Source organism: Brachyhypopomus gauderio, chromosome 7 (assembly GCF_052324685.1).
Source record: "Brachyhypopomus gauderio isolate BG-103 chromosome 7, BGAUD_0.2, whole genome shotgun sequence".
In the NCBI taxonomy this organism is placed as follows: Eukaryota; Metazoa; Chordata; class Actinopteri; order Gymnotiformes; family Hypopomidae; genus Brachyhypopomus; species Brachyhypopomus gauderio.
Window position 1 is genome coordinate 33,594,698 of NC_135217.1, and position 24,265 is coordinate 33,618,962.

The 24,265-nt window shown below is 43.9% G+C and overlaps 2 protein-coding genes across 8 annotated transcripts; one reads left to right on the forward strand and one right to left on the reverse strand.

The window, feature by feature from the left end:
* Nucleotides 1-1,025: 1,025 nt before the first annotated feature.
* Nucleotides 1,026-12,872, reverse strand: pan3 (poly(A) specific ribonuclease subunit PAN3). 2 transcript variants are annotated; one of them, XM_077013465.1, is made up of 18 exons: nt 12,566-12,872; nt 11,139-11,260; nt 10,052-10,124; nt 9,886-9,956; nt 9,578-9,722; nt 9,105-9,334; nt 8,914-9,018; nt 8,182-8,239; nt 7,663-7,824; nt 7,357-7,473; nt 7,124-7,225; nt 6,342-6,507; nt 5,124-5,211; nt 4,818-4,957; nt 4,549-4,678; nt 2,616-2,680; nt 1,779-1,917; nt 1,026-1,668 (listed from the first exon to the last, which is right to left on the reverse strand). In XM_077013465.1, exons 1-18 carry the CDS (start codon nt 12,870-12,872, stop codon nt 1,528-1,530), a joined length of 2,361 nt encoding a protein of 786 aa, XP_076869580.1. In that variant the 3' UTR covers nt 1,026-1,527. The 2 variants fall into 2 exon arrangements, with proteins under 2 accessions (XP_076869580.1, XP_076869581.1); XM_077013466.1 differs by lacking the exon at nt 12,566-12,872 and adding an exon at nt 12,334-12,352.
* On the forward strand, nt 12,873-24,181 carry LOC143519725 (receptor-type tyrosine-protein kinase FLT3-like). 6 transcript variants are annotated; one of them, XM_077013463.1, is made up of 24 exons: nt 12,873-13,000; nt 13,903-14,012; nt 14,404-14,546; nt 14,717-14,844; nt 14,981-15,098; nt 16,932-17,053; nt 17,138-17,265; nt 17,374-17,512; nt 17,785-17,962; nt 18,051-18,148; nt 18,309-18,414; nt 18,529-18,716; nt 18,797-18,897; nt 19,002-19,137; nt 19,224-19,328; nt 19,413-19,523; nt 19,966-20,122; nt 20,303-20,406; nt 20,561-20,670; nt 21,842-21,964; nt 22,131-22,242; nt 22,513-22,612; nt 22,708-22,813; nt 22,911-24,181. In XM_077013463.1, exons 2-24 carry the CDS (start codon nt 13,965-13,967, stop codon nt 23,127-23,129), a joined length of 2,880 nt encoding a protein of 959 aa, XP_076869578.1. In that variant the 5' UTR covers nt 12,873-13,000; nt 13,903-13,964; the 3' UTR covers nt 23,130-24,181. The 6 variants fall into 6 exon arrangements, with proteins under 6 accessions (XP_076869578.1, XP_076869579.1, XP_076869577.1 ...); XM_077013464.1 differs by having other exon boundaries at nt 12,886-13,000; nt 13,906-14,012; XM_077013462.1 differs by lacking the exon at nt 12,873-13,000 and adding an exon at nt 13,252-13,652 and having other exon boundaries at nt 13,906-14,012.
* Nucleotides 24,182-24,265: the final 84 nt, after the last annotated feature.

Sequence of the window (24,265 nt, forward strand, 5' to 3'; positions counted from 1 at the left end):
TGCAAACACGCACCAACACTCTGGCCCCGCCCCGCCCCCACTTTTACCTGGGTCAGAGGTCGAGCTCGGTCTGCCCTGTATTTTCCAGCACGTTGCCATCACATGATCTGTAGGTCAAAGAAACAATGTCTAAATCAAACACGAGCCCGACTATCCCGCCCCTGCGGTCCTCCCCCCCACCCCAGGAGCTCCTGCTGGGATTGGTCCACAGAATGTTTACGTCAGTGAAGTGAACTTCTAGCATCCCATCATGCATCACTGCACAACAGATAGATAAGAGAACCAGCAATCCCACAGTCACATCAGAGCTTAATTAGTTGACCAAGTCCAGCACACTGACAGTCGAGAGACACCGAAGGACTACAGGGACTGGGCACTGGGGACGGGTCCGAGGGAAATGGGCACAAGGGAAATGAAGGCAAATGAAAGGATGTAAGCGACATCATGGGCTTAAACTGAGTCTGCACAACGGAGGGGGTGGGAGGGCATCAGAGAGAGAGAGGACATTCCACAAAGAGGCTGAACTGGTTCCCTTCCTAACATGGTCCAGTTCTTTGGTTCCTTTCCAGACCTAGAAAGCCTGATTAAAAGACGAAGAAAAAAAAATCCATTCTTGCCAATTTAGATTTGTGTGTCACATTGCTAAAGCATCCATGAAACTTAAAAAAAATGGAGGTTGCATAACTGCAGTAATAAAGTCCAACACAACAATGGGAGAGAGCACCCATTCGTCAGTGCTGCCCAAGGAGCAGGGTCCTAGTGCCCCACCACTCAGCCATGCCACCTCCTCTCAATCTCACCAGCCTTTGGGGCAAGCGCCTTGCTTGCTGGAGTGAGCACAGGGGCGGGGAATAAACAGCACCATATGCCACACGCTCAGCCAATCAGTGGTCAAGTCTCATCAGCAATTTGCCCACCCCTCACCCAGAAAGCCAGTGGTCTGTTCCATCAAAGTGAGGGTGGAGGCAAAAAGTGGTCTGGGTTCTGTACGTCATGGCAAGTGGTCTGTCCCAACTCGCAGTGCCTAAACAGATGTAAGGGGAGGAGATTGTAGAAAACCACACCCCCCACTTTTTTTTTGGAGGTCTAGTGCCCCGCCCTTTTTTGTGTGAAGTCTCAGTACACCCTGTGGGTACCACACACGTTCACTTATAATTTTTTTTAAAAAAGAAAAACTTAAAATTTTTAGTGCATCCTCCACAGAAAAAAATAAAACCCAAGAAAATAAAAATAAAAGCAGGAAAGTGTCTATATTTTTTTTCTTGTCAACTTTGTTCCCCAAGTCTAAAAAAATTCATCACAGCTGTCAACATGTCCATAATTCCATAGCTGTGGGGTTATGAAAACTAAAAAAATACGCTTTAGAAAAAAAAAATTCCTTTCTGGACAGGACAGTGTATCTGACTGGAGGTGAGTAACCAGCTGGCTCCGCCCTGGCCGTGAGATCATCATTCTGCGCCCGTCGTCCGTCACTGTAGTGCAATGTGCTCCGGTTCAGGCAGTCCCACCCCTTGCCTGTGGGGGGCGCTACAGGGGGCTGTTGGCGGCAGCCAGAAGTTCCTGGAAGGTGCTGTCGAAGCAGCGTTTCAGGTCGGAGTACGTCACCACCAGCACGCTCTTCTCGTCCCGCGACACCAGGCTGATTTTCTCTGGTACACCTGCGTCCAGCTGAGAGAGGAGAGGAGAAGGGAGGTGTGAGGCCCAACACAGATGGAGTGAGAGAACGTAACGCATGCATAAAGAAAAACTCGGAAAAAAGTGCAACGGAGGACGGCCACCTTGTTGAGACACGACACGATGTGGCTCAAGTCAATCCAGGGTGTGCCAGCTTCAGTCACCTGGTGGAACAAGTGATCTCGGAAGAGCTTGAGCAAGTAGCGATCTCCCGTCTCGGACCATGTGGGATCCTTCTGGAATCTACAACACATCAAGACAAAAAAGAAATAAATGTTTACCCCATGTGTGCGGTAGAGAGCAACTGTGGTAGAGGTCTGAGAGCTCTTAAGATTTTAAATACATCTAAATGCCTCTCAAATGTTAAATCAAAACACTGACAATATCACCCCCCCCACCACCTCATCACATGGGATGTGGTGAGTTCCAATTACCATCTTTCTTACTTTAGTTTTCATTAACATTGCACTGCCAGTTACTACCGCCCAAAAAAAGATTTAAACAGCATTCACAGGGGAAACAGTGTCAGATATGGAGTGTCAGGACTTTAAATCAAGTTAGACGTCAAATGTTTTGTAAAGACATCTTAATCACACATAAGGCCAGGCAAGTTAAACAAGAAATAATGACACATTTGATCAAGTTTGCATCAAACATGCACAGTAGAGTGAAGCAGACAAAGAAATAAATAACCGGCAGATTGAAAAAGAAGAACAGTGCACATCCCAGACACATTTGCTGATAAAAACCATTGTAGCATATTTAAACATACTGTAAGAGGAAGCAGAAACCTGTCTAAATTTGCAGTGTAAAAATACTCCTTTCCGGTGTAACAAACATGCTTAACAGGGTTAACCATAGAGACTGGACATTGGTTCCTGTGAGGTTGTGTGTGTACTGCTAGGATGAGCATGGTCCGGGCATCTTCATGCAGGACTTACTCTGGTCTCTCATTGATGGTTCCCAGTTTGGCCAGGAGCCGGAACAGACGGCCATTCTGGACCTCCTGTAGGTGGTAGAGAAGAGAGAAAGGCTTACACACTCACACACAAAAGCAAACACACACACACACACACACACACACACACACACACACACACACACACAGAGGTCCTCCCACTATGGTGTATGGAACCATACTCTTGTCTCTGGCAGACACACGTGTCTATTTAAGATCTGTGCTATGGACTGACCCATGAACGCAAACCAACCTAACCATATTCATGCAAACACACACACATGTATCCACTCACACATGCACACAGAAATTCCAAAACCTGCAAACTTTAGGCCTCAAACCTCTTTTTTAGGGAAGGAGCATGTGGTCACACCTAGGGTTGCAGCGGTAACCGGTTTCACAGTATACCACGGTATTAAAATGCACGATTGTCATACCGTGTGCGTTTGCTTATTACCGGTAAAAGGCAAGCCAGTGGAGAATTCACCCGCACATGCACAACTCCGCTCCGGTTCAGCTACTCCGCACACAGCGGTGAGAATGGCAGAAAGTGCATCAGACTTTAGCCTCTTTTTTTGTTAAAAAATTTGTTAACTAAAATCAGCGAGGGCCTCGCGCGCTGTCAATTCGCGATGTCGTGCACCTTTCGAATTTTGTAACTTCGCGCGAGCCTCAGCGCGATGAACAAAGTCATGTTTGCAGGGTTCATACACCTTTACAAGGTGGCATTAAAGCACTTGTACGTCACTTTCAAGGTCCATTTCAATATTTCCCAGCACATTAAACTTAATTAAGTTAAATATTTATACATGTACTCGAAATTATCACTTTCACATTATTTAATGGTTGTTTATTTTCAAAACGCCCAATCTTAACGTCTTCACGTTCTCTCATGTTTCGTCCTGGAATTACAAGAGGCTCGTATTTGTTAACGTAATAACTGTTCAGTCAGACAGATATTTGTTGTGAAACTTAGTTACAGCTAAGCGTAGTTACAATTTCAAGCATTTTCAAGTAGGCTACTTTAGCCTAAATTCCAGCACTTTTCAAATCTGAAACACAAAGCAACATTAAAATTCGTCAGGTAAATGTTCCTTTCCCTGTTTTTGAGGGGTGTTTATACTACCACATATCGTTTCGGACAACACTGCAAAGAATGTGACGCGGCAAGTATGAACGCCTCCACCGTTTGCGGAGTCGCGCGCTATGCTCGGGAAAGTATAAACCTAGCTTTTTAAGGTCCTTGCTTTCACTGGATGTGAAAGATGCCATTAATTTACATGCGTTCATTTTCAAATTCTGACGTGCTTGCTTTTCATATGTTAAAACCAGACTCGGTGTGAAAGCTTTAAAATAGAAATCTCTATTGTGATGATCATGTCAGAAACAAATCCTCTCTTTCTGCAGTATCTGGTTATATTCCAACTTGGCAGTAAAAGGGACGTTTACAACAGTTGTTGATCAGACACTGACCCAAGATCAGTTTATCAGATATTAAATAATTTAAACTTAAATATTGTAGGCCTACTGAAATCCATGATTTAGGTTTCTCTAATTTTGCAAAATTTATATAAACAGGTGTACAGCTTCTTTTTTTTTAAGCAGACATTTTGTCTATAGTTCCAGGTTTCTAGAATAAATAGTTAATTGCAATTTCTTTAAGGGTCAGTGTATCTTTTAATAATATATGTAACAAACTGTGATACCGTGATAACTGTGATACCGCGGTATTTTCTGAGACAGTTATCATACCGTGAAAATCTCATACCGTTGCAACCCTAGTTACACCATAGTTATTTAATGGTGACTTAATGGCGAGGTAGCAATTTTACATCACTTTCCCCTCCCCTGGGTGAACAAAACCCCAACCCTTCCATGAGCAGGGTGTGGTGATGTTTGCGGGAGACTCGATATACCTTGGCCAGATCTTCCTCGATTACATCATTCCTCATCTGCGAGGCGTCCAGTTGAGTGTAGAACCTTGCACCAATCATTGGCATGATATCATTAACGCTGCGGAGACGGCTCTGTTCTGTCAGCAAGTACCTGCAGACCCAAACGACAACAGCATGAAAAACATACCGTGTGCGTGTGTGCCACGTACTTGCAGGTAAACAAGTAAACAGAGAAGCACTGCGTGTATATACTGGTCAGAATGTGGGTGGTGGTGTAGGTGGTTTCATACAGGATGAGGTTCTTCAGGTCAGATGAGTAGTTTATAGACACCAGCTCCATGGCCTTCTGGAGATTCTCTCTCTGAATGCCAGCCAGAGAGTTGCAGGCCAGCGCCAACACCACCTTCCCCAGGGAGATCAGATCTGCTTGCTTGGAGAGGGAGAGAAAGAGGGAAGAAGAAGTTAGCAGGGAGGTTGCATCGTGCCTTAGAACCATCCAGGCTCAGACAGACGTTACACAGTGCAGGAATCGCACCCTGCCAACCAGCTACACAGCAGCAACACTGCCTATACTGGTGTCACATAAAGACTTTCACCTGGTACTGGGGCATGAGCGCCAAGTGGTTGGTCTGACTGTTGTCGAAGGTTAAGACATCATACACTCCCACACAGTTCACCCGTAACCTAGGACATGAAAAAACAAAGACCCAAGAACTTCACGTGGCTGTAATACTCATGGTAAAAGCACCACTAAGCTTCAAAGAGCTTCACCAGATGTAGTATTAACATTCTCACCTAGAGGAAAGCCAGTAGAGCAGGAGTCACCACGTGGCACCATGTCACCAGCAAGGACGTCACGAGTCGCCCGTGGGCTTGTTTTAAAAATAGCTCACTATAGCGTCATGCACCAAAGCGCTGCATCGTTTATGTTTTTGCTACTATTATAGATTGTCCGCGGTTGCTAGCGATCTTCCCGCTTAGCAACTGACACTCGCACACGCACAACTTTCGTTGACACTCGCGCACACCCCCGAGTGTCACACCCCCCCCCCCCCCCCCCCCAACAACTTTCGTTCGATTGATGCATATTAATCTGGTAGCCCTCCGCAATATTTGGTATCCAAGAAGTAGCTCGCAGTTTCAAAAAGATTGGTGACCCCTGCAGTAGAGCATCACCACTAGGTGTCTTCCTCTAGGATATTACACTAAGAACTAGTTACTTTCAAGTGCTTTTATTTTCCAAATGTTTTATGTTTAAACTAATTTTATACCAGCCCTGATCTGAAGCTCACGCACTACTGTAGCTATTACTGTGCTACACAAACACACTAATCATCTTGTGCATGTTTGTGTTTTTAGGAACAGAAAACTAGACACAAATAAGACTTCTGCATTCACATTCACCTCATATCAAATACACATTAAAGGTGCCTTTCTAGATTGTTGTGACCGTGTGTGTGTGTGTGCGTGCGTGTGCACGTGCCCTGTTAGGTGCAGACCACAACCCAGGAGCACCATGTAGCAGTGCGAGAACAAGGAGGTTCCTTCACTACGGCACCGAGGCCGCACTTCAGCTGAGCGGGAGGTCAGACCTCTGCTCTCCTGTCTGGGGCTCCTGCACACTGGCCCACACCAGACTGGAAGCAGGGCCTCCTGAATCAACTTCATCACTGCATTGAAAATGTAACGTGCTAGTGCTGGCTAAACTATAACGTCAACTACTTCAAATGCTAAAACAGCAAACGTCCTTGTTGAGCGTGGAGGTCAGTTAGGTGTGCGTTTGCGTGTTTGTGCGTCTTGCCGTGCGTCTGTACCGGGTCTTTCCAGTGATGAGGATCTTGCTGGGGTCCATGACCCTGCAGGCCAGGCCGGCTGTGTGGATGGTCCGCAGAGCGGAGCTCAGCTGCACGATGTAGGCCCAGATCAGAGACTCGGGGAGCAGGCCCGCGTGCTGTCTGGGAGGGGGGGGTTCATGCTGGCCTGGCACAACACAAGACACCACAAAATAGCAATACACACACACACACTTTGAAAAGACAAGATACTTGTCTTATGCCCATTATAACAGAACACAATGTAGAGTAATGCAGGGCAAAGGTTCCTTGACACAGAACATAATGTAACTAGCTAGCTAACATCAAGCAGACCCACCGGGTGCAGGAGCAGTTTCAACCACCATTTCCTCTTTCCCCGCAATACATCCTCACACACACACACACACGAGCACAAACATTCACACATGCAAGCATGTTCACGTGTGCACAGACACGCATTTATACACACACACACGCGCGCGCGCGCACACACGCACACACACACGTCAGCAAGAGACCCTGGTTCACACACAGGACATCACACAGAGCCACAGTTTCCTCCAAAACATCTGCCCTGCTCCAATTGCTCCAGGACATGAACATCAATAAAACCAAGAACCCAGAAACCATTCAAATTCATGTCACTCTGCACACTCACTACAAGACTCTGTTTGACAACAGTTCTCATTCCATGGCCATGTGGTGCGTGGCTAATAAACGAGCTCTGTGGAGCATCGCTCCGACAGGTCGGGTCTCCCCGGCTGGCTGGAAGAGCAGCTCACCCCACTTCCGCTTGGTGAAGTAGGAGTCGGCGGCGGGGTCGTTGAAGTGCCTGCTGTACAGGGTCTCCGCCCCAGCGTGGAAGTCGTACGAGAACACCAGCGCTGAGCAACAAACAAACAGCTGCTTAGAAACCCGCCCGTTCAATCCCATTCAGAAGCACATGGTGCTGGTACAACACCTGGACGGACGGGGACACACACACACACACACACACACACACACACACGCTTACAGTGGTCGCTGAAGGCCTTGGTGGTGAAGACCTCTCGGAGGGTGACGGCGTTGGAATGCTGGATCTTCTTCCACATGTCCACCAGCATCATACACTTGGTGTTCACCAGCCTGAAACCTGCCAGCACATGTCAGAAGGGGGCAGCACTGAGCTCAAGAACTAAAGGCAGTACCGAGTATCAGACTTCCCGTGCATAACTGTCCACTCCAACGCACCAAAGAAACAGGGGTGGGTTTATTACACGTTTGGGGTGGTTCGCTTCACTGATGATGCCGTGCGCTTTGTCGCATACAGGGCAGAACTCACCATGTATCCTCCTGAGACAGTAGGGCAGATCATCTTTGCTGTTGACCGCCTTGTAACAGGACGTGACATAACTGAAGTTGCTGGTTTTCTGTAGGCGATTTGGTGGTGGAAGAGGCTCGAGGGGAAAGAGGCTATGATAGCTGTCTACCTCGGACGGAACTCCTAAAAGACACCGCACAATATGTATATAAAATACGCAAATAACCACCCACCCCAAAATAACTTGTTATTAATGTTTAAGAAAAATGCAATCAAATGTACTGTTCAATTATTAGCAGATGTACGAATGCGCAAAGGAAAAAGACCATTCTTTGGTCAACAAAACCATTCCTACATGCCAGTGACAGAATGTGGGTTCATGCAGAAAGAAAAAAGTGAATCCAGACACGATGAGCACAAGTCAATCCTTCCAGGCAAGCAGTCACAGAAAACATCAGCCATTACGGTATTATGCATGACGAAAGCGAAGCGTGGATTGGAGAACCAAGAGAAGCAGTGGTGCGGTTACGAGGTTCTCACCTGGATTCTCGCTCTGATCGATCTGGGCCATTGTTATCAAATGCCTGTTAATCAACTCCTGGTTTGGGGGAGACACGACAGCATAAGTTATGCTTGACTGAGGTGAAAATTAAGAATGCACACACTTTCTAAAAAGTGTTAGCACAGGTGCTGGGTAATATCAGCAGAACCACACAAGGCCTGGGAGTACTAAACAGTGTGCAAATATCTGAAGTTTGTAATCTCAACAAAGCAGGACCCAATATAGCCTCGTGTTGTGCAAGCTGTACGTATGTGAATACCACCATAACCTACGGTACAGAGTTCACACTTTGACTGCTTTTTCGAGTTATATATAGAACATGGAGCTCATTTGTCGGGTTCCGTTTTCTGCCAGAGTTCGAATGCAGTCATGATGGAAATAACCAAGTATAGTAACCACAGTTTAGGCCAGGGGTCGGCAACCTATGTCACGCGAGGGTTGTAGGTTCGATTCCCAGGCTTGAGGCCATGACTGAGGTGCCCTTGAGCAAGGCACCTAACCCCAACTGCTCCCCACCGCTCTGGGCACGTGTGATCCACAGCCCCCTAGTAATCACTAGTGTGTGTGTGTGTTCTAACTGCATAGATAGGTAAAAAGCGGAGGACGAATTTTGATTGCACATTCACATCTCTGTCTCAACAGTAGCTACACATTTGTGGCCTGTATCTTCAAAAGGTAAAACTAGGTGCATAAAAGAGGTACGTGAATACCTGTCGGAGCTCGTCGGCCATGAAAAAGGACGGAGCGTTGGCTTTGGGCTGCATGTACGCCACGTGAGGTGCTGTCTGCGGGTAGATATGGTAATTGGGAAACACCTGAAAGGGTGACAAGTAGCCCAGGTGAACATAACTGCACAAACACTGCCAGAGAGTGAGAAGCTTTAGAGGAACGAGGACCGTACCATTCCAGCCATGGGAGCAGGGGTGTTATCAGTGTAGAAGTAGGTGGTCCCACCCACAGTCTCCTTTTGGATCACGTGGGCACCACCTGCTTGGTCAGACGCCGTGGTGGGTACCATGTAATTGGCCATGTTGGGGTTAGGGGTGTGGCTCCTGCGTCGTGGAGCAGGGGAGGTGTGGGGGGTGATTTTGGGGGAGTGGAGAGGAGACGAACCTGCAGACAGCGACATACCTGTAGAAGAGACCTGCGATTACACGTGGCTCTCCGCACACACCCTGCTGCACTGTACCGCTTCAGAAGACGGGAAAGAGGAGGAGGGAGGGCAAGAGAGAGAGAGAGAGAGAGAGAGAGAGAGAGAGAGGGAGGGAAAGAGAGAGAGGATATGGAGGGAGGGAGAGTGTGGGAAGGAAGGAGGAAGAGTGTGTGTGCTCTACTCAGAAGCACAGGTGGTTTTGGAGCGGGTGAGTCACTCACCAGGTGCCAGAGCGGCGGCGGAGGTGGTGCTGAGGCTGGGGTGGGGGAAGAGCGGCGAGGCAAACGTCGGCACGGCCGCCTGGGACATGGTGGCCATGCGCGGGGCTCCTTTAGGGATGAACTCTGTGGCTGCTGGGTTAGGAGCCTGCTCGGACACAGAGCTCAGTCATGCTTTCACCCGAAGGAGCAGAACTTCATCGAGAAAGTTGCTGAACCAATGCATGGAATACACAACTTAAATGTAAAGCTTGAGACTCCTGTGACAAACAATTAAGCAACCACCCCCCCCAACCCCTTCAGGCACTCACCTTCCTTCTCTGTGATATGCTCAAAGCACCAAAGTCACTAAACAGGGAGGACGTGGGGGAATTCACTGGGTCTGTGGGTGGAGGGGCGAGTGGTGAGGGGGTAAATCTTTAAGCCAGTGAACAGAATTTGATTCCAACAACAGCAATAATCAGATTTGTGGCCCACCGTGAGCGCTGTGGCTGAAACTCTTGGCACCGTCGTTCAGGAGACTCGGAGAACTGCTGCTGCTGGTAATCCTCTGAAAGCACATGTTCACACGTACACACAATTTAAAATGCACACGTTTACACGCACACATGTGCGGTTTAAATTGTGCTTGTTTGCATCTCAACATTGCACATTCACACATTTTTCACATCTGTGTCAAGAGCCTTACAGCTGGTAATTGCTACAAAAAGCCCTAGACATTTGCTTAAAACAACAGTGAAGTCCCTCAATTATTTACCACTAATTAGACAACAATAATTATTTCTGCAAATACAATCTTTACAATCCCTTTGTGTGAGGAAACAAATATTGTTGTTTTCGATTTTCATAAAACAAAGAGGTGGCACTGAATATTCTGGTTGTTTTTACTTTTTTGCCATCTCATTCAGAGAGATTTCGAAGAAGTGACATATTAGGAGTTTCTGACCACTACTTTGTTATTCCAAAATTGGTCTGTTTGCTTTGAATTTAACATTCAAGCTTGGTTGTTACTTCCTCTTTCCAGACAGCTGTCATGAGCTGGTTACAACTTGCATGATACCTTACACTTCACCTCGAGCACTGCTTCTGCAGAACTGCTATTAAGGGTTCTTTAACTTTGTTTGCAACAATAACTTTCAGTACTGACAAAAACACTTTGCATTATGAGTATATCAGAACATTAATATCAGAATTATGTGATGTGCAAACAAGATGGCACCTCTTCACCTTTACTGTCTCTAAAGCACATGCATGGCGCTCAGATCACCTCCGCCACGAGAGCTCATTTGGTCATTAAGGAATACTCCAATGTTAACCCTCAAAAACATTTTATTCAGTCAAAGGTATCTGATGAATTTACAGCGCTGTATATAATTATTTTCCAAATACATTTTCCTTTATCATTAATACAAAGTGCCTTCCTATTAGTATCTAAAGTTGCCATGCACTCAAAATCCCTGGAAAAAAATGCAATAAGCTGACAAACAAAAACACAGAATCTGGATAAGCAACAACACAGCGTGGTGGCCCACTGGGACAGAAAATCTCACACGACACTTCATACCTGCATCATTGAATATTTGGACTCTGCTGGACTCCCGAATCCATTGACGCCAATGAAGCTGCTGCTGAAATAGGAGTTGGTCAGACTGGCATCACTGAGAGCTCCACTCTCCATCCCAGGGACTGAAATGAGGATCACACAAACTTCAGCTCTACTATCTGAACTCACATTTCAGTCTTTCAAGAACTTCTTTCAAGATTCTTTCATATTATCAAGGAGTGAACATGGTGACTGTGTCAAACACTAAAATAACAATTCCAGAGTGAACACCTGATTGTAACATTAAATATTGTAAATAAATATTCCAGATCATTACACCACAGCATGCTTTGTTAACTTTCTGAATCAGTGGTGATAAAAAACGAAGTTTTCATGCTTATGAAAAATACACGAAATGAAGCATGAACCGCTGGCATCATGGTATCAGCAGAAGCATCAGCACCTGGGAACTACACAGCATCCTGCTTGTACTAAAAAACCATCACAGTCTTCAATTACAACACAGCAACCTGGTACACTTTTACCACCATATTAAACACGTACAAATAAGGGTTAAAGTTGTGCATGCGTCAACGTCTGCTTAACCCGACTTTAATGTTATTTTTACATTACAAATTCTCCAAACTAACTTGAAAATTAAATGAGGTTTTAAAAAGCTCCCAAACAGTTCCAAAAGACCCAAAGATACTGCACATCAGTCAACCACAACACAACTTCAGGAAGACGTGAACAGAACAACTCGACTGAAAACTATCTCGTAGTAATTCGTTAAACATAAATAATGACAAATGTCGTAAACTAAAGGAAACATATAATGAAAACCACTTTAAACAACTTGTGTAATAGCCGAATACACCACAGCGACCGACAGACCGCAGCGCCACAAACAGCTGCGCGAGACACGGCTCCAAACGCACGCGCACCCCCGCGCGCGCACGCTCCACCAGCCCCGCCGCAGCACGCGCGCACACCGCTGCTCACCTGGGCGCTCAACGTAACCCAGCCGCATAACTAATGCCCCGTTAGCGCCCAACTAAAACTAATGCACGACTTTAACATGCACGTCTAAACGCATGTTGGGTTGGCACGCCGGCTCTCACAGGACGATAGTTTAGCGTTTGGCTGTAAACAACATCAAGACGTGCAGGTCTAATTCATAACATTAGGATGAATGTGCAGGATACGAGTAACCAACAGGCAAGACGCGAGCTCCGGTTCGTCGTTTCCAGCGAGTATTTTCACGCCCGGCTGCGCTGAGTGTGGAGCAATGCGAGATGGTTTCCTTGCATTGTTTTGGTGGGAAAGAGGCCTTGCTGAACCCTCGGTCTCGATTTCCTACAAATCCCCTGCAAGGCTGCACGGCTCGTCGTACTAGAGGCGGCTGCGCTTTAGGCCCCACTCCACATTCGTGCACGGTGCAAACTTACTGCCCAGCAGCTGCCCGTCCAGAGGCGCTCCTGCAGGCCCCAGAGACTCGCTCTTCTTGGGCACGTTGGCCGGTGCAGCGCCGGGGCAGGCGGCCGCGGTTCCCCCGAGCGGGTACCCTGCTCCAGCCGCAGATAAAGGGACGGGACCGGCCAGGCTCGCCACGGACGGGTCCTCGTGCAGGAACTGGCATTCGTCCCCATAAAAACAAGTCTTGTCTTTCGCGTAATAGCGGCAGAACTTCACCTTGAGCCCCGGTACCCCGACACCCCCGAGCGGAGCAGCCGAGGCGGGGACTCCACTATTCATGGCACCGCTGCCTCCGCCGGAAGGTCCTCGCGCATAGAGCGCCGCCGCGGAGCTCCTACACGTAATTCAGTGAAACAATCCGCGTCGCGCACGAAAGCTCGCGGTCAGATCGGTCGTATCATCCAAACGTGAGTCGCACGTGCATTGTGCTTCTTTAATAAAAAAAAACACCGATCCCGACCGTGGCTGTGCACGAGGCGCCGTTAGCGCGCGCCCGTTGTTCCGCCGTTCTGTTGTTGTTTTCAACTCTTCCTCCGTGCCTCGCGGTGCATTGTGGGTACAGAACCCCAGCCCTCAGCACGCGACGTGGGACGGCAGGTTCGGGTTCGAATCAAAGAAACTGATTCCCCCCCCCCCCCCCCCCCCCCCCGTTTAAAAATGCAATATGAAATATAACACAAATAATTAAAAACGCATTTTGTGAATTCAGCATATGAGGTTAGGAAATGACAGATGGTGACAGGTGATGTATCGCCGACCTGTTGGAAGCCGTAACAACGTGTGAAAACGCACAGGGCGTATTTTTGATATTTTTATTTCGATAAAGGCATTGATCAGAAATTATTAGGTTTTGCTTTCCAAAGTTCTTAACTTCTTCAAACTGTAAAAGTAAACACGGAGAGAGAGAGGGAGAGAGAGAGAGAGAACCGCAGTGAGACGTCATGGTATTTAAAGTCTTGCACCTCTGCTGTCGATGCATCGCATTTCGTGATTGAGCGCTGACTCTTAAGCTGTTATGCGTTCAAACGATGCCGTTACGAAAAACCTCGTTTTTAGTGGGTATGAAACTTAAAACTAATTGCTTTATCAATTAATTCCTTATCAGTTGTTTAATTTTAAAAGAAATACAACTTCTTGCAAATTTAAATTCCTTTTATTATGTATTATTATTTTCACGATAGTGTTGTTATTTTGTTGTTGTTCGTTTAAATGTTACATAAGTAGTATTGCTGTTGTTGTTTACAATTATCCTTCATTTACTTTTCTCATCTTTGCATAATGAATTCGTCTTTGGAATGTTTTTGCACAGAAGTGGTTTTTCTGGTGCAATGTGCAGCGCTCGCTTACAGTATCGGACTACACCACGGCGACATGCAAAACAGAAACACACATCACCTGCCCTGCGGCTCCAATGAAACTGTGAGTTCTTTAGTAATTACGTCCATTTCCTCCAAAGTTTTACTCTTTACTCAGAAACAAATAAAACAAACAAACAAAAATATTTTTATCTGTGGAATTTCTCCCTATTATGAAATGTTCGACATTTTCAAAATTTGAAAGTGAAGTAACATAGTTGAGCAAAACTAAAAGCAGAACTGACATTGAAACAGCAAATTATTAAGTATTCAGTTCAGTATTCAGCCTACATATGCCTTCATATTACAATATCTTCTTCATTATCTTCCCAGCGACTCATTTAAAAATAAGTCTTATGCAATTGTGTATGTATATTTTATGTATAAAGAAAATTCTTGTTTTACATGCAATGTATACACATTTGTGTTTTTGTATGTGAATTATTTCTTTCCAGACTGTGATATGCAGATTGACTGAGTCAGATCTACGAAGACAGACATTTAAGATGGATGTTCAAGCTGAGAAGATGGTTCAAATTCTTTCAACATCTTCAGAAAACAGTTCAGGGAATTATACACAGTGCTTTTGGGAAAATAGGTACATGCATATGTCTGTTAAAGTGTGTTTGAAGGCTTGAGTTAATTCAGCTCCAGTGCTCCATAGAAAATATTACCGATAAAAAATATATATTCTGCAGGTGTAATTAATTAGTTGCTAATTTGTGTAACATGAAAGTGGTATCTGCTGTGTTTATGTTCTTTCCACAGAGAATCAACTAGTCTGCAACAGTTCCAAACCTTTAAACTAGACATGGATGGAGTTCACACTGCAGTCTGTAGCAGTGGCAATTCAAACTACTCTTTGTACATTTCAGTCCATGTGTACCTACCAAAAAGTAAGTCACTTGCCTTCTTTGGCTTTCACACATCTAGAAGAAAATCTTATAGCCATATACAACAGAGACATGCACAATTCCTTAATGTTCCTTAATGTCATTGTACATTTTGTCTGATATATTTTCTAATCTGCAGAGAGGCCGTCTATTCCACACCTGGAGGTGATAAGGGAAAAATACAACTCTGCAAGTCTGAGATGTGAATCAGCAGGAAACCCAGAGCCAACAATAAAGTGGTATGGTGAAGATACAAGGTAAACTGAATGCTTGACGATGTCGACTGTCTAGTTAACTTTCCAGGTAATGCCCACCGCTAGTGCTGAATGTAGGACTGATGTAGGACTAATTCTTTATTTCTTTAATGTTGTTCTCATTACTGGCAAAAACAAGGTTCTAAAACCTGGTGTAAAGTACATGAAGCCTGTGCTTGTATTGAGGCAAAGCAGTTTTACTAACTGAGGGGAGACCTAAAGCTGTAGTATTGATACAAAAACAGTCGGGTTACACTAAAGGTTAAAACCTTAAAGAAAACCTTTAGGTTAACAGTCCACATTATCAAAGAGCATCCCCAAAAAATAGCAAAGAAACCAGAGAGCAATAGAAAAGTCCTGAGGGGAAAAAGAGATATGTTATTTATATATATATATATATATATATATATGAATGAGACATAGCAATAGTTGGCAATGGGTTAATGAATACAGACTGAGCCCCCAAATTGCTAAGTCCACCACTGCAGGAAGGCGAAACACAAGCGTTGGTCATGACTGGTGGAGTTGGATGGAGGGGCAGGTGGGTCAAAAGCAGACTGATGGGAAATGGAGTCAGAGGCAGGATCATCTGGAAGATAATCTGGAAGTAAACTCAATTGTAATTTATGTATCGAAAATCTAGCAGATAAACGTTCATAAAAAGACTATTATTATGTTATTTTATTGTGACCATGTGTCACTGTTTAGTTAAAATGTGCTGTGTTCAGAGCAGGAAAAGCTGGAAAAGACTGAAAAGCATTAAAGTTGTCTGCAGAATATCACTTTTTGTTGTTTACATTTTCTAGTGCAGTCGAAGCCTGTAATCGTAGTCTTTGATATCCATGCTCATAGATTGATGTGTTCTCTATTTTAAAATTCATTTTATTATTTAGTAGTATTTCTAGTTGTTATGTAGTTAACGTTAACAGGTGAAAAAGTAACAAAACCCACCAAGTTACTGTTTATTGTTTATTCTGTTTGCAATTGTGATCTTGACATTTAACATCATCTTCCAGACGCTGAGCTGTTGTTTTTTATATTTAAAGTTATTAGGATGACTAGACCCATCACATATGTGCAGCATTATTATCTAGTGAGGTAGCAAGAAACTCTTTATACTAACAGTAAACGATGAACGGAGAGAAGAGCAGGGTACACGCCCATGACATGGAGAGGCTTCAAAGGCTCATTGTTCTGGCTTCAACATCCAAGTGTACCTACTGCATGGTACCGGAATTACTTGGACATACTAGTGCAAATCTTTAAGGTTAATATGCAAACAAAGGTTGGGCAGGTGGGTAACTGAACTTGCAAAAGTGTATAAAAGTTGAATCTCCCTGAGGCCTTTGGACAATCGCTGGAGAGTACCTCAATAATATAACAACATTGACAGGTTTTATTTTAAGACAAGCAGGTTACCAACATGTTGGGCATGATTTGGAGAAGGGTTCAGGAAGAGTGTCCTGAGTATGGGTTTGTTCTCCTGGTCTTTTTGATCCAGGGTCAAAACAGAAAAGCTGAAATCTGCATAGCAGACTGAGAATCAGTCTGTGGGTATGTGGGATTGGTAGATAGTATTTCAGTAAAATGAGAACTTTACATTTGTGCTCAATATGTAATATTGGTTGAGTCATTATGGTTCTGAGCTTGGTTGGAGTCACTGGTTCTGATCCTACTCTGTACTAACTTTGCAACCCGTAATATTTTTTTTACCAGATGCAAAATCTTTTAATTGCTCCAGTCAATGATTTTAAATTGTGTGATGCTTACTACATTTACTGGAACATATATACTAATGCCCTGCCTGTTTCACTATGATATTCTTGGTTTTTGAAGACCGCAAAGGAAGATTGACATATCAATGAGCACACTGGACTGTTATGATGCCCCATTTTCAAACACAAAGTGCTGTGCTGAAAACTCAGAGGGGGAGGAATGCTCACAGATTTACCACTATAGTAAGATAAACATTCAGTTGCTCGTGATCTGTAATAAGTTCAATGTATGTACACTGAGTATTTCACATTTCTGTTGTGTTTTAGCTCTTGAAACACCCATGCAGGAGACTGAAGCCCCGAGGATCCTGTTGCGTTCTGGTTGGTCTCTTGTGCTTCGATGTGCAATAAATGACAATGATTATTCACTGAAGTGGTTCTCTAACTTTACAGAGGTACTATAAAAAGACATGCTGAAATTACAAATGTAATTATGGCTATGCATACCTGATATCACTTTATTTCCTCAATATTTTATGGTGTTCTATCTGCCACATATTTAGCTCCCTGGAATAAAAATGATATATCATACTTATTTGATGGAGTTTTATTCCATCAAGTCCGTTAGTGTGAAGGACAGCGGTGAGTATATTTGCACGAGTGGAAAAGGTTATACAAAGACGACCCACGTTATGGTCCTGGGTAAGTGATTTGTTATTTTCTTTGAGCTATTTGTTCTTTAAAGATCTTCAATAAAGGTTTTCTTTGGACAACTTTATAACTTTAAAATGGATGGTACTTTTTAGTCTGAAATTGTGAATTGTGGTGTTATGAATTATGGACTGCATTATATTGTGTTTTGATCTGACCTTGTGGTGATTGAGCTTTTACAGAAAGTGGATGGTTCTCGTAGTATTTCAGTGAATACACAGGAGCAGGGGACATGGGTGAATATGCTCGTTTTGTCTATACAGAGAAGGACTTACTTGAAATAGAGACCCTGGATGAGAATGTCCAGATTTTACACAACCATACACCAAACTTCTGCTTTCAAGTTAAGGTGCTCTCTCACCCAAAAACTCAGTGTGTGTGGATTACACCAAATGGCACCAACGTGCAGTGCAACGAATCTCCGTACCTATGGGGTCAAAGGTGCATGCATACAGTGTGTCTGAACAGTATCCGTGTGTGTTGTACTCTTATGGCTGTTGTAGTCTTATGGCTCTCTTCTGTCTTTTAGCACGTTTGCGCTGTGTAACCCAGACCCAGGCCAACATCAGGTGCACCTGAGAGCAGGTGAAAACGCAGTGACCAGGAATATGTCCCTGTGTGTGACAGGTGAGTATAGCACAGATTTGTAAATCATTTAATGTGTACAATAACAAAAACTTGACATACAGATTGGGGCACATTGCAAATAGGGTCAATACTGATTGGAATCTAAAGTTATGTTAGAATCACAATAAAATATTTCTCTAAAGTACATGTCATTTTGCAGAAATTCCAAATATTAAGCTTCTCCAAACTGAAGACAATGTCACCTGCACCACCATCAGTTCCCTCCCACTGTCCCTGTCCTGGGTGATCTGTCCAATAAATGCCAAGTGAGGTTTTGTCCAGGCTATTATCATTGCTTTGTTTTGTCTTGTTTTGGATTGAAATCGTAAAAAGGCACAATTTTAGGATGCACTACACTCTATGTTTTGCTCATCTCAAAGCTACTCGGATGACAACATGTGGAAAAAGACAGACGTGGATCTTGAAGCGTACCCAGACTCGGACCGGTTCTGCCAGAAAAGTATCGCCACCTCTGTGTTAGCCAGCAAAGTGAATAATCACTTAGTGAAATGTTGCCTCAGCAACAGAGCAGGCTCCTTCTGCAGTGGCCAGATCACAGTGAAACTGCGTGAGTCTCCATCTCACGCTGAAACACACTTGCGCGAAGATGTTTGAGCAGGTTTCTCACAATGCAAATCGTTTTTGCAGCTCCCCCTAAGACCTCCGTCGCCTCCTTACCTGTTTTCTGGAGCCTCCCCATCATCACTCTGCTGATCTGCCTCTGCCTGCTCTATTTTACCCGCAAGAAGGTACGCTTGCCCTCACAGACACACGCTCACACAACCATGAACACCTGTATCCATCCATGTGTGTAACACTCCCCATAAACCCATGAGGCATTGCATGTTCCCAGCAGAAACCTGGTTATCAGTCTCAACTTCAGATGGTTCAGGTGGTTGGTCCATCAGATAACGATTACATCTATATTAACTTCAGGGATTTCAAATATGACCAGAAATGGGAGTTTCCTCGGGAGAATCTGGAGCTGGGTAAAGAATTTGAACACAATTGCATGTTAATGGAACGCTATGAAAACAGGTTACAGCAAGGGTGGTGGGTTCTTCTCTACCTTCAGGTAAAGAACTGGGCTCGGGAGCTTTTGGGATGGTCATGCAGGCGACGGCATACGGGATCAGCGAGCCAGGAGTGTCAATGCAGGTTGCAGTGAAAATGTTGAAAGGTGGCGTATGACTTTTTACTTTGACATTAAAACTGACTCGTCGTTCGGTGACGTTAATAAAGAGGAGCCATTGTGTTTATCCAGACAAGCATCAGGCTGTGGAGAAGGAGGCCTTGATGTCTGAACTGAAGATGCTAAGTCATATTGGACATCATACCAACATCGTGAACCTGCTGGGAGCTTGTACAGGCCAAGGTACACAATACACTCACAAGCATGGTGCACGTTCCTGAGGATGAACTGGGGTGGACTCTAAGCTGTATCGTTATAGTATAATTATAATGTAGTTTAGTAGGTAATATGCCCATCTGTAGTTAATAGTAAATATCAAGATACTTTTTTATGATGAATGATGTGTAACACAATAATTAGTTTTGCTAAGGTTTGCTAATAAATTGGATACAATCCACCCACTTCAAACTGTCGCAGAACTAAAAAAGACTTTTCAGTTAAGTATTGGTGATAGCCACTATTTGAAAAAAAAATCATATTGTGACAATGCTCTCCCTTAAAACATTTTCAGGTATAGAAATGTATTTCTTTATGTATTTGCCATTTTATGGTGTTTTATGTTATAAGATACTTATCAACACTTTTTTAAATGGCAGCAATATTGACGAGGCAGTTTGCCCCTCAGGTCCCACTTACTTGATCTTTCAATACTGCTGTCACGGCGACCTGCTGAACTATCTGAAGAGCAGCAGAGAGCACTTCTACAAGTCCCTAACAGACGCCATCCTCAAGGACAGATACAGCAGCCTGTACAACAACTACCCGAGGAAGAGAAACCCCAGGTCAGAACCTGAGCAGTTCTGGCTTTTCCAATGACCTTTTCAATAAACAGAGCAGACTGTCACAAACAACGATCGCACAGTTCATTTGAGGAAACGCAACTAAATTTGCACATACGTGGTGGGCGGAAGTGATGGTCCATGGTTTTATAGGCCGTGTTTCTGCTTGATGTGTTTCAACAGTGAGTTCATTCAGGCCCAGGATGAGACGTACATGCACATGGTCCCGGTGAAAAAAGAACAGGAGCCATTACTCACATTTGGACGCACTGCAGGTGTTACTGCAGGTAACGTCTGTGCCGCGGGACGGCCACGGTTACGTCTCCTCAGCACCTAATCTCTGAAAACCTTGGTCTGTGATTTGAGGGGTCTGAGGGGAAACTTGGACCATGGTGATACTCTGGAAACCTGAACCCGTTTCCTTGTTTTGTTCCTTTAAAGATATATTTGAAAGTGAGGAAGAAGAAGACCTTAAGACTCTCACCTTAGGGGATCTGCTGAGCTTCTCCTACCAAGTTGCTAAGGGCATGGAATTCCTTTCTTCCAAAAATGTAAGCTTTTGTTTGTAATGGGTGAAAAAGTACAAAATTTTACAATCTTGCTGCAAATATTTAGGTTAATGCTGTCCAAATACACTGAATGGCCACTTTAGATACACATTAGAGACAGATGCCTTTCCCTGTGTGGAAACGAGACACATGACACCAGAGTGCAGCATAAAATCCACATTAGATTGGGAAAACTGAGCCTTCCAAGTGACTTTAAAAATGGCGCCTGGGGCGTCGTGGAGCGGTGAGAAGGCAGACGCAAACGCTGAGAAAAAGGAGATTTATTAAAGGGAAATCCAAATTCACCGCGAACAGAGGCAGCCGGGGTCAGATCAGATAAGGAGTTAAACATGATAATGCAAAGAACAAACCAAATCAAACAAACAGTAGCAAACTCAAGGGACACAGACAACAGGACTGTAGCACAAAGATCAGCACAGACTTGAGAAAACACAGGGCTTAAATATACAATTAAACAAGGAAGCTAACAAGACACACATGAGACGGCTAACGATGGGGCGTGGTTACAGATTACTAGGAGGGGGCAAACATGCACAAAAAAAAAAAACACTGGCACATGTGGTAACAGAGACTGACAGCTGGGGGCGGGGCTAGATGTGACAGCATGGCATCAGTGCTAGACTGGCAGGGGCCAGTTTTGCCAACCTTGTGGGGTTTCCTCATACAACAGTGCTGAGAGGATACCAAGAATGACGTGAACAAGGAATAACATCCAGCCAAAGGGGATGTTGTGGATGTAAACAAATCGGAGGACTCAGAAGAGGTTGTCCAGAGTTATGCTGATGAACCTGCAGCACACACAGTCAAGCAAACTGCGGCCAACACTGCAAGACTGGTGATCCCGCAAATATGTTTGAATGAAATAACACTTGTCATCCTCAGTCATGGAGGGGCTATAACAGCAGATGACCAGCTTAAGGGCCTCTGTTGTCTAAGGGAAACAGAAAAGCAGGAGTGGAAAACTTTAAATCACCCTTTAAATAACCCTAGTGGAAAAATTAGCTCAATCTAGAATTATGTTGCACCATGTTGGTATGACATCACATAACATTTTTATGTACATTACACGAGCTGAGAGAAGCACTCCAAAATGCTCAACCATCCCTTTAAAAATATTCCATTATTTTTAAATAATGTTTTTTTTTGTTTTTAGTGTATCCATCGGGATCTGGCAGCAAGAAATGTTTTGGTAGCCCAGGACCGTCTAATGAAGATCGGGGACTTCGGTCTGGCAAGAGATATTGAGAATGACTCCAGCTACGTGGTCAGAGGAAACGTAAGAACTCATAATTAATACGCTGTGGGACACTGATTGATGTTTCCGTATGCCCACCTACATGGTTTGACAAGGATACAAGGAGCCAGTCTCCCTACATGTGATTACTTGTATGACTATGTTGCTGCATTAGGCATTTCTGACATTAGAAAGCTGTACTTTCTAGGCACGTTTACCTGTGAAGTGGATGGCCCCTGAAAGCATTTTTAAGGGGATATACACCATGCAGAGTGACGTGTGGGCTTATGGCATCCTGCTGTGGGAGATCTTCTCTCTGGGTACACACAACCACACAGCCAGAAACCCATATACAGTCTTAGAGGAGAAGGGAAAAACTTTTAAATGACATGGAAATTTGCCTTCAGAGTTTAAGCCAAGAATGAAATAGAAGGCAAAATGCTAACCATAGTTTTTATTGTCATCCTGATCATTCTTAAAAATATTATCTATGTGGTTTGGCTTTCTGACTTAGATTACAAATATTCTGTCTCTATAGATTAAATTTTTCCTTTTTCAAATTCCCCCCCCCCCCAATATCATTAAATCAGGAGTGACTCCCTATCCTGGTATGAAAGTGGATAAGAGTTTCTACACTATGATTGATATCGGCTTTCAGATGGAACAGCCCTACTATGCTCCTGATGCCGTGTGAGTCTCTGTCCACATTCAGCTCTTGTTAAGTCATCAAAAAGGGACATTTGCTTCAAACCTGCTGCTTTCTCCTAACTGGTGAACTCCGCTAGGTATGGAGTGATGCGTCGCTGTTGGGCCCTGCAACCCCGAGACAGACCCAGTTTCTCCAAGCTGGTGGCCTTTATGGAATCCCAGCTAGCTCATATGGAAGAGAAGGTGCGTGATGGTCATGTGGAAGGCCTCTTAGACCCAGGAAAAGCCAGAGTCTAGATGTTGAGGGCTAGAATTTAACCCACCGTGTCTTACACTTCAGCTCTACTACAACGTTGGAGAGCAGCGAAACAGCTCCGTGTACCAGAATGCTCCAGTGGTCACACAGCCTGAGGAGACCACGGAAGAACAGAACTCCCGCCAGCCATCTGCGACTGATGCGTCCTGCGAGACTGAAACAACTGCAGATTATTTGGTTACCGAGAATCTCGAATCAGGAGAAATAAGAGCTAATGATTCAGAGCTAGGCTCAGAAATGTAGTAGAAAGACTTTATCATTGTCCACTTTCAAAATTTGATGCAATAAGCTTTTACATGTACTTTATCACTTATTATTTACTTATTGTACTTTAGTGGACAACCAAAAACAGGAATTTATTTAGAAACATTTTTTAAACAGTATATTTTTTTATTGTACATTTAATATACAAGTACATTTGCATGTCTTCTACATGCAAGCTCTTGAACTAGATTAAAACTTTTAGTATGGCTTTAACTAATCTAGTAAACTAAACTAGTAAGAGCTCTGAATTGTTTAACATTAGCAGACTAGTTCTCAGTCAGTGCTTCTGCTTCTCTGAGAATTTCTAGCTCTGAAGTTTTTTAAGCTGCTGTAATCAGTTTGGAAGGTTTTGCTAATTTCCCCTGCTTAACCACCAAAGGAGATGCCTCCCTTTAATACCCCCAAGCACACATTTCCCCTTCTCTATCCATCATTTGAGAGAAACGCATGTCTTCTCCATGTGCACAGGAGGCCTATGTCTTTGAAGAGGGGTTTCCTGATTGGTTAGATTAACCAGACCATGTTAAAATTTATTGTTGTTGATTACAAAGTCGAGCAAAATTGCTATATTTTAGTGACATCTGTCAGTATGTGTAGGTTAAGAGTTACTTTAGAAAATCTTTAATATGAGCCCTAATGGAACACTTTTTATTGTATGTTAAGTCATTTGAATATATCATTATAGCATTAAGAACGCTCAGGAGAGGGCAGCATCTTGCTGAATGATTTTGAAACAGGGACTGGAATTGAATCAGGATTTATTTACATTACTACTATAATAATCTACCGCAAACATGCATTTTGTTTGCATATCTTTGTAGTCTTTATATTTATTTACCAAAGTACACATAGTACACTTTTGCTCATTTTTAACATTTCATGGAATGGTTGTTGTTCTTTCTTTAGAAAGAAATACTGTTGGCATGTGTATCCACCTTACATGGTTTTTTTTCCAGAAAGGTTACAATCATTAACCTACCATTGAATGTATTTTATATTTCTAAGCAACAATAAATACAAAACAGACTGTACATTTGCAGTGTTATTTTCCATAACTAAATTATAATCCTAAATTGTACCTCTGGTCATGAAATAGGCTCTAGATGTAGTAGAGG